Source organism: Emys orbicularis, chromosome 16 (assembly GCF_028017835.1).
Source record: "Emys orbicularis isolate rEmyOrb1 chromosome 16, rEmyOrb1.hap1, whole genome shotgun sequence".
NCBI lineage: Eukaryota > Metazoa > Chordata > Testudines > Emydidae > Emys > Emys orbicularis.
The window spans coordinates 29,700,274-29,710,561 of NC_088698.1; the positions used below are offsets into that span (position 1 = coordinate 29,700,274).

Consider the following 10,288-nt stretch of genomic DNA (forward strand, 5'->3'; position numbering starts at 1 on the left):
CTTGGACCTCTGGAGAAGGATAAAACTTGAGAAAACTGCTCTTGTGAGATGTACATTGCACCTCCTGACTGTTATGCAAATAGCCCACTACATGCCCTTTGATATTCTATTCCTTCCTGGCAATGGTGCCTGGCTACTGCAGGGAGCTAGTGTTTCATACCAAAACCATGTTGCCCAAAGTTGGTCTGCTAGTGCTGGGCACTCCAGAGTGTGTCTGCATTAGAGAAGCATGTTTGCTGTTCAGATAATATTCTCTCTGCATCACAGATTTGAAACAGGGACTTCCTAGGGCCACATCTTTTTATTCTGACCTGTATGCATGTTTTCAGATGGAGCTGCTTAGTGTCACCTTAAGATATTTCTTAGCTGGGGAGCCCTAGAAGTGATTGATGAGAAATTACTGTTATCAAAGGCAATGATTTAAAAAAATGAAGTGCCTTGAGATTATTTAAATGGTTACATTACCATTGTCTACATCTACAATCTGTGAATTACATTCTGGTAAACATCTATATCAAAGTGATATGAAGAACTATTAAGTGAATCACATTTTTTGTCATAACCCCAGCTAAGCAACTAAAACAAGTTGTCTCTACCCAACATGCTTGATCCAAAAAAGCCCTTTCCTATTTGTATCTTTTTTCCCCTAATATTTCATTTCTTTGTACATCATAGAAGTACTTATGTCAATACAAACTGCAGTTTTCTGTTTCAGGGAAATACTCAAATAGTTGATCAATTAGAACTGAGACACTGATTTGTTGCTCCATATCATCATACTGTAAAAGATGTTAAGAGAGAGCAGTATCTGCTAGCAATCGCTATGGTAATGTCGTCTGTCTCTGTAAAACAATTCGATACTGTTGCTTTAGAGCATCAGGTAGACTGTGCCTCTCAGTGCTGATCTTAAAGGTGACTGATTGGTACTCTAAACTCACCTTTCCTACCTTAACGATGAACACTGCCATTCCCTATCATCCCTTCTAATGAATGCCTTCTGATCTGCAATGGTGCTTGAACCGGTTGGGATTGTGAGCCTGGGACTTGAAGCAACATGTGTCATGGCGGGTTAGAATACACACAGTTGCATGGGCAGTGATTGGGACTTTGTCCAGTAGCCTGAACAGGTTGGTATCACTGCACTAGATATTGCTATTTTTAAAGAGTTTGATATTAACCATATATTGCTGCTCTGTGCTCTTTGGTGTGTAAAAAAAGAGATGGGGAAAGAGGCAAGAAATCCTTTTGGCTGTTTTTAAATTAATGGGGATAAAATGGACAGACGTGGGAGTTCTTTTCTATTTATGTACGTCGGGGTGAGTGTGTGTGTGAGGGAGGAAGTCTGAATGTCAGACTAGGTCTTTTCAGTGTAAAACAGTGACTGCCTTTTCAGACAATATCTACTGCCTCTCTAAAGTAGCTTTTTTTCCAAAAAGTTTTTTTAATTGTAACTTTGTACATTTTGGATCCATATCATTCAACTGCCCAATGTTGTTCATATGCATTCGGAGCTTTTTAATAGGAGACTGAAAAAAACAGCCACAAGATCATAGGCTATGAATGTATATAACACTTAGCTGAAGTCATTCCAGAGTGTGGAATCATGATCCCTACTCAGAATAATGCTCATAACCCAGAGAAATCTGTATAAATCCATTGACCTATCCGGTCCAAAGAACCCTTGGCTTCTGTGTTAGAAGCACTTTTTTTACCTTACTAATTTTATTACTATTTAAAAACATATGTAATACCAATGAACTTTGTGACCATTGAAATAAGATCTAAACTCAGCATGTGACCCACAAAAGCAAAAAAAGAATACCTGAGGCTGGAGCTTCTCTATTGTAGATAGATAGAAGTGAGCAATATGGGCTTTGCAAAGCAGTGCTGGTTGTCAACAGGGGCAAGAAATGCATGCAAAGCATCTGTCTACAGAAATCCTGCCAGTTGTACCTCTGACCTTCAAAACATTTCCATCTGACATTAGTGTATATGCTGCCATAGCGAGGCTCAACAGGGTCTGCTTTGAAATTTTAACTCCTTTGATTTTGTGGGAGCGTCTGCTCTTTGATAGTATTTGAACAAGTCACTTTATTATGCAGTAATGTGTGGTGTGTCAGATACTACCCACTAGGAGGACTGTAGGCTTTAGGACTCATCAGCCTCTATATGATTGTGTGAAGCCACACGCTGTTGCAAGTTTTGTGTGTGTGTGTGTGTGTGTGTGTGTGTGTGTGATGTTTTCTGAACATTTCCTTTTGTATAAACCTGCTCTTCACTAGCGACATTTCTCTGTGCCAGTTTGGTGTGAGGGAAAGGCTGCTCACTGTCACACATCACTAAGCTACTTGTTTGCCATACTGCCACTGAACTGGAAGTTTCATTTGGAATCTTCAGCAAAGGGCAATAGGAATGAGTGTTGGGCAGAATCTCTTCCTAGCTTCATTGCAAGAAAGGAACAGGAGTTCTTTTCTTAGCACTGGTTGTGGAGAAGTGTCAGCATGTTGGTCGTGGTGCTGAGCACCCACAACTTACATTGGTTTCAGAGACTTGCAGATGGTTGGCACCCCTCACGATCAGACCCTGGACACAGTCTGGCCAGCTGAGCCTCACGTGCAGATACCTTCTGAAAGCAATATGTCTCTATTCAGGCGGAGGGGTACACCCAAATGGCTCAGCTTGTGGGATTGGGGGGCTAGTCTCTGTCAGCCAATATCAGCATTTTAATTTCTCAAAGGCTAGAGTTGTTGAAAAGGTGCTTATGAATGGAGTAAAGGAATGATATGAAACATTAACGATATAGAAAACTGACCTCTGCTTACTCTGGTAGAACTAAGATAACAGCTCTTTAATTGAATTATTCTTGTTTTAATGCACATGTTAATAAAAAGGTATGATGTTAGAGTCCAAACCACTGCACTTCATTTCCAACACTGCTGTCTTTGAACTGCCTATTTCCTTATGGGAATTTTTGTACCTGTCCTGTTCAGTAGCAATAAAAGAACCAACTTATTAGAAAAGGTATCTGGATGCATGTGGTGATGGATTGAAACAAAAGACAAGTGAGCGGCAGCAGTGATGTCTTTCCTTTTCTAATGCAATGGCCTGCAATACCGGCCATTGTGAGCTCCTGATTTTCTCTGTTCCATGGTTGAACACAAGACACTGACAAGGCTGTAGTACTCAAAGGATGAGTTTTTAGTTAGTGTAACAGATCCTCTATACACACAGTAAAATATCAAAGTGAGGGCTACACTAGCACACATGTAAAGACAACCAGTCCTTGAAGTGTTTGTGTGTGTAGACCCCCTAAGCATGAGTTTGGATTCTTTTGGCCAGCATTGTCTCTTGGGGACATGCCTGCAGCTACAACCTGAGGGCATATAGGGCCCAACCAGTTCCTTACTGCCCATGGCAGTGGGACAGAACCCCCATAGCATCCACATACTCTGCACACTGAGCACTGGTTGTGAGGTTAGTATAATTCATTAGTTAGTGTAGTTAATAGTTGTTTTTGTTACACCTTTTGGCAATACATCTATACGTATGCTTAGGAGCTACCACGGTACATAGCCACTGTGGCTGAGACTAAATCCTCAGGATTTAAAATTTGTCCCTCTTGTGAAGCTGTACAGCTCAATGATTGACACTCTTGAAGACTTCTGTCTCAGGTATATATCTCTGATAAAGGTTAATCTGCTGCTCTTTTTCCAAGAGTATAACAAAGCCAGGGAAGCCTCCTAGCTCTTCCTTTTAGAATGCTCAATGAGGGCCTCTTCAGAGCCTGGGCTTAAAAATCCTGTTAAGCCTCCTCTGTCTCTTTTGAGAAGTGCCCTGTTGAGCTCCCAGGCACATTCTTTGTCCAAGAGTCAGTACCCCTCTGCTAGGGGGTATGGCAGAACAGACAAGCACTCCTCCACCCAGCCGTTGTCTGAAACGGGTAGGAAGAAGCATTGCTCCAGGGACAAGCACAGGCAAGGGTCACCCACCCCCGTACGCAGTAAGAGACACAAAACCCACCATGGTTTTGAATCAGCTCATGCCTTCAGCCAAAAGGCAGTTCACAGCCCAGATTGGGTCCTTCTGACACCTACCTCAGCACTAGCTGATCATCAGGTACTAGAGATGGCACCTGAAATGCTGGTCTGCACTTTCCCAGCTACCAGCTCCTCAGTATGGATAACCTGGGTGCGCATGATTCTGACACCAGAGTCCATGGTGCAGATGTTTCCAGCACAGGTTTACTTGGCTCTGAAGACATTCTCAGTCCCGAGTGATCTTATGCTAACCATGCAACGAGACTCACCCCTACTATCCTCATTGGCCAGTAGAGGTGCTTCTGTCTTGGTACCTACTTCTAATGTGACACGATACCTATAAACTCACCCGTTAAGTCTGGGTTGCAGGAGGATTCTATGACACCTAACAGGGTAGCTCCCCTGCATGAGGAAGAGTATTCATTTTCTTTCTCTCCTTCACATAGTAAGGAAGATGGTCTCCCCCTGCACCTCAATTTTACACTTTTGAGCATCACTGGTCTGATAGAAAGTCATGGATCACCCTAATAAGCACAGGCCCCTGGGATCTCATAGAGAACATTCATTATGGTTTCCACCCATGTGGTGTCCAACCCTGTATCATAACAGCATGCAATCTTGGCCATTTTGGGCTCCCTAGCATATGTAACCTAGGATCACCTTCTACTACTCCCTCTAGAGTTAATCTCCCTCCCCTTCAAGACAAGAGATATCTACTCAACAGGGTTAGCTGGCGCAAACCCACAGCCTACAACAAGAACAGAGCAGTGAGGAAGAATAGTAGCAGGATAAGAAAGATCAGTTGTTCCCAACAGAAATTTCTTCCTCCTCACCAGATGAGGCAGTCACTCCTACTCCTCCTAGCCAGCCAGATAATTCAGGGCCTTCCAAGATGCATGGTAGATACTTCAGAGATTCTAGTGGAGGTGGTACAAGAAAAGTCACACATTACTAGGCCTCCTGCACTCCTCCGTGCCTGGTAGGTTTGTCATGTACATTACTTGTTAGAACCAGCTAAGGAGTTATGACAGATCCTAGCATCAGTGGCATCCACTTCCAAAAGGGCTGACAAGTGCTATCAGGTACCCTCTGAGATTAGAATATGTTTACAATACCCCCCTATCCCCCCCGATCACTAATGATGGCGGCAGCGATAGATGAAAGATCTAAGCAACAGGGGCAGCCAAAGACACAATGTAGGAAAAAGACTCCTACAAAGCTTGACTTATTCAGCAGGAAGGTCTAACTCCTCAGCTAGTCTCCAGATGCACATTTCCAGTTATCAGGCACTGCTCTCAAAGTGCCTCAATTCATAGCGAAGCTTCCACAGCACAGTCCCCTACTGTCTGAGGGGTAGTTAATGGGCCAAACATCTCTTCAGGCAGCTCTAGACCTATCTAATATGGCAGGATATTCAATGACTACTGCCACTGATGTGCAGGGCTTCATGATGATTAGTCCTATACTGCCTGGATTCTGTACTGGTGAAGGAACTGAGGAAGGCCTGCTTAGCCCCTTATGCCCTCAAGTGGTGGGTGGGTGAGGTTATCTATGGAGTAGGTGCAATCCCAGTGGACACTGCTGGCCAAAAGAATTCAATCTCAGGCACATACGCAACAACAGTGGAATCCATCTGGGCAATACATCTCCAAGAACCATAGTTACTGTAAGATAAGTAACAGTTCTTATTGCTTTGTTGGTATATATCTTCAGAAGCTCCAGAACTGTGTAGTCCTGTTTCCAAACCTGCACCAGTTACAATCACATTGTAAATGATGAAGGGGAAGTTTGTCATTTAAACAATTAGCATTCCCTTCTCGTAGAAGAATCTTGTTTTATTTAAAAAATATACATGACTCATTTGTAGAGCAGTCATGCGCTCCCATACATTTCAGACTTACTGAATTATTAGATTCTATGGTACGTTAGTATTTAGTAGAGACTTAAAAACAAAAAACAAGGCATACTCACTGATAGGACTACCACAGACTTAAAAATAAACCTCCCTTCTAAACCAAGGAGAATAGCAGTAGAAAAATATACCATCAGGCTACAATAGCGCTTGGCTGTAGGAAAATAATCTTGACATCCAAGATCAAATGGTTGCCGTATTTGTATCTAAACAACTGCATGTTATTCCCCGTTTGCTTTCCTAATTTAAATACACTCATGTGACAAAGCTTGCACCACAGCAAGGTTCCTATCTCTTGCTATATATGCAAAGGAAAAGGCAGTGTTTGAAAGAGAAATTGACTTATGACATGGAAAGAAAGTTCTCATTTTCAGAGGTAAAAGGAGCTGTTAAAGCTAGACGTTAGGTTGTTAAATAACTTCATTTTTTGGGTAAAGCCATCACTTTCCGAAATGTCAGGTTGATTCTTGGGGCTAGCACCTTCTTGCGGGTGGGCAGGCTGTGATACCAGTACACATTGGTGGGGTAGTTCATCATTAGTAAACTGCCATGGGCCAGCTGCAGCTTGACTGGCTCAATGTGGCATGAGGCGTTTTTCCCTCGGGAAGCACCGTGCCTGAAGAAAAAGTCCCTGCAGGCTCCAAAGGACACTGATGCGATGGGACTCCGTGGAACCAATTCTCTCTCATCATCTCGATGTTCACCTATGTGATCACAGCCATCTTTATATCTGTGAGGGGGAGGATTAAATTAGTTCTTCCATCAACTGTACAAGCATATGCCAAGACACTGCTTTACTGCAGCATATTTATTTTTTATACACATACAGAGACTATTACTGGAAATCAAATCTTAATTTAGTCACAAATGAGTCTAGCATTCTCACCCTTGTGGATGATTTTCTACCACACAAAACTGACACACACACTTGCGAGTTGGTTATCTGGATGAGAAAGACGGAGGGGCTCGCTTGAAATTTAACCGCCTTAGCCTCATAGACAAATCTGCATTTTATGCAGGGCTTGAATGGAAGAGAATTTCCTGTGACTTCGTTATACTTCTGCAGAACACATTGAAAATGTGCCACACAGTGTGTTCCAGACTAACACGCATCTTGGGGAGAGGTTCGTCCCTAACTTCTCTCTCTCTCCTCCTCAAAAATGACCCAGTTCAAACACCAATTCTGTGCTTGGTTTGCAATCACTGGGATGCCACTCAGCTGAGCCTACTCCTTGTCTCAACAGGTGTGCAAGGATCATAGGATTGGGTCCCTGGTGTTTAATCATTCAGCAGTAACAGAACTATCTTCATTTAGATAATGTTTTCACCCCTCAGCCAAAACTACAATGAGAGGCACTAAAGAAAGAGCTTAGCTTTTTGAATGCTTTCCAGTACTCTATTAGCTAGTTAACACTACATTGGAAGTTGCGTATCCACAAATCCCTTTTCAAGAGTAAAATGAAGTGGCGAATAACTGCTTAATGATACCTGACTAGTAAAATGTCCTACAATCAAACTGTTGTTTGAACAGAGATGCTTACTGCCATCAGAAATCAAATGTTACCTGTTAATAAGAACAAAATTAAAAGTGTGTCCAGTGGCCAGGGTGATGCGCTCTCTGATACGGTTGAGAACTGGAATCCATAGCTTAGGAGAAAAGGTAACACCTGAGTAAGTGTACGTTAACTCAGGATCTCCATATGTCACCTGCTTCCTTGGGATGTTGTGCCATTTGCCAAACACTTGCACTTTAGTAAGATCACCTGTTTGAATAAGAGTTTGGGAAAGTCAAGACCGATTTGCCCTCCTTTTAGACAGCTAAGTAGCAGTGTTGTTTTTTTTTAAAGTTTAGAGTTAGGTCAAGTGCAATTATCAATCATTCCCACTGCAGAGCAGAGTATAACATATTCCCTGCTATGCAGCCGCTCTGAGTGTGACTTAGAATGACAATGCCACTAAATGGTGCTGCACATCTTAGCTTAAAAACCTGTCCATTTGAAAAGGGTTGCTGTCCAAAAACAATGACAGGAAGCTGACTAACACTAGAGATCTACATGTATGAGACTCCTCATGAGGGATGGAAATAGCACCGTGCTCTGGGCTTCTCCCACGTCACTCCCTGTTGTTGAATGGGAGGGGATAACTGTAAAATAACAGAACTAAAACTTGAATCCTTTCATGTGTTTTGCATGTTTCACGCTGTGGCCTTGATCATGCATAAACTTAAGAATGTGAGTGAGCCCACTGAATTCATGTGCTTAATGTTACGCATATGCATATTTGAAGGATCAAAGCCTATGTTTGCCACTTACCCACTATGGGCCTGATCATGCAAACACATCTACCCATTGGGACCTTTAATCCCATTAAAGCCAATGGGAATCCACTTAGAAGTAAGAGTCTGAGTGTGCAGACTGTATGTAGGATTAGGCGTTCTGCGTAAAAACTTCCTCCCACCTATCCAATCCTGCACTGAAGTCATAAGGCAGAATGTGTCATGCCAATTAGAGATGGAGAGACATTAGGTCTGTTTGTCTGTTTACCTTCAAAATATTCCACTTCCTTTTCCAGCTCCTGGAAAATCTTGTCAGCCTCAGTTTTGCCGAACAGGATCTTGTAATCGCAGTTCAGACCCTCAGCCCGGATTTGCTTCCATGGAGAATGCACCAAAGACTCATCTGCACCTGGCATTTCTGACCGGGGCCTTTTCTTCTCTCCCCCATCTCTCATACAGTCCAGCCCTCCTCCCTTCATCTCTAAGGGTTCTTGTTTGTTCTTGCCTGGGGAAGGCCTTTTGACCAAGAACTTATCCATTCCTAGCTGCCCCTAAGAAACAGTCATCAGCCTGCAACTAAAAGGCCTGATGGGATTTCACTCTTGTTAGATTCTGGGCTGCGTGGAACTACAGTGACCTGGGAAATTTTAAATGCTTCGTTGAACACCTGTAAAATCCTTGCTCCCAAGCAACAGAGACTTAAAACTACCTTAATATGACTCCTAACAGATGGGGAATCGCTGCACCTCTGTGGAATGGAGTACCGGCTCCAACGCACTCAGTCATTCCAGGGTCATCCTCAGAGTCTGGGCAACGCTCCTAGCGCCAGACAGATCGTTACTTAGGACTCCACTGAAACTGGCCTGGCTGTCAGCTCACTAAAGACATCTAGGCCACAGAAACAGCTCCTGCAGGCCTCATTTCCAGCAGTAATAGCTACTTCCCTCCCACCACTTCCTGTCTGAGACACCGAGCCAAATGTTCCACCCTTGCTCAGCTCTCCCACCCAAGCGGATTGTTTTGCTCTGTAAGGCTTGTAGCAAGGTCCCCTGGCACCACCTACTGGATCTTCTTAGAAGCATTTATAAATGACTAGAAACCACTATCAGCCTGATTACTGAATCCACCACATTTATATGCATCATAAGTCCTGTTTAACAGGTGACTGTGCCAAACAATGTTATTTATTTTGTATGGCTTTGAAGGCTTCATATAAGGCAAGCAATCAGGCACTCAATTAGGGCACTTTTATCCTAATGTGCATAGCTTAGTAAACACTCATTACAGCATTTAGCTCCTAATGTTCTGGCCTAGCAAATTTAAGGCTGGATTTCATGCATGCATTCCAGGATCCATGTCACATGTGTATGTTCACCCCTTTACCAACAAAATGAACAAATGAGGGATTTATCTCACATCAGTTATATTATTAATCATTTTTATTAATGTTGTGCCTGAGGGCCAATCAAGAATGGGGCCCCATAGGCAGGTGCTGTACAAACACAGAATAGTAGACAGTCCCTGTGCCAGAAACCTTACAATCTAAACAGACCAGATAGATCCAGGGTGGGGAAGGGGTAGAACACACCAGCAGAGTGAATGATGGAATGATAGCAAATGCCATGTTAGTACCACATTTAAAAAAAAATTATATTTATTTATTTTTGGTGTAGATGTATTTAGGAGGGAATTGGCAAAATGCAAAGGGAAGGGGGACAGGGTAGAGGAGGGTAAGAGGGGCATGCATAGCGTGAAACGGGTGCAAGTGCTATTCACAGTTGTACTGACAGGGCCATGGTGTTCTGGGCCCCTAGTGTCTTGGGCACAACTTAAGAGGCAGCATGGTTACTGCATAAGGAGATAGACTGGGACTCAGAAGATGTAGGGCCTGTTCTTAGCTCTGCCACTGACTTGCTGGGTGATCTTGGGTAAGTCACTTTCCTCTATTTAGAGTGTAAACTCAGAGCTGGCAGGGTGGGGGCAGGGTCTGTATAATGATTAGCACAATGAGGCCCTAACGTGTTTAGGATACTAACTAGGTGCAGTCATATAAACAACAACGAG

At 43.1% G+C, this 10,288-nt stretch overlaps 1 protein-coding gene across 1 annotated transcript; it reads right to left on the minus strand.

Moving 5' to 3' along the window:
• Positions 1-6,369: 6,369 nt before the first annotated feature.
• Positions 6,370-8,763, minus strand: ALKBH2 (alkB homolog 2, alpha-ketoglutarate dependent dioxygenase). The gene is made up of 3 exons (XM_065418036.1): positions 8,493-8,763; positions 7,514-7,712; positions 6,370-6,679 (listed from the first exon to the last, which is right to left on the minus strand). The coding sequence occupies exons 1-3, from the start codon at positions 8,761-8,763 to the stop codon at positions 6,370-6,372; spliced, it is 780 nt and encodes a 259-aa protein (XP_065274108.1).
• Between the last annotated feature and the right edge of the window lie 1,525 nt (positions 8,764-10,288).

Coding starts and splice junctions, on each gene's coding strand:
- ALKBH2 (XM_065418036.1), bottom strand. CDS start 8,763: ATGGATAAGTTCTTGGTCAAAAGGCCTTCCCCAGGCAAGAACAAACAA. Junction 7,713..8,492: donor GGAAGTGGAATATTTTGAAG/GTAAACAGACAA, acceptor TTATTCAAACAG/GTGATCTTACTAAAGTGCAA. Junction 6,680..7,513: donor AATTTTGTTCTTATTAACAG/GTAACATTTGAT, acceptor TCCCCCTCACAG/ATATAAAGATGGCTGTGATC.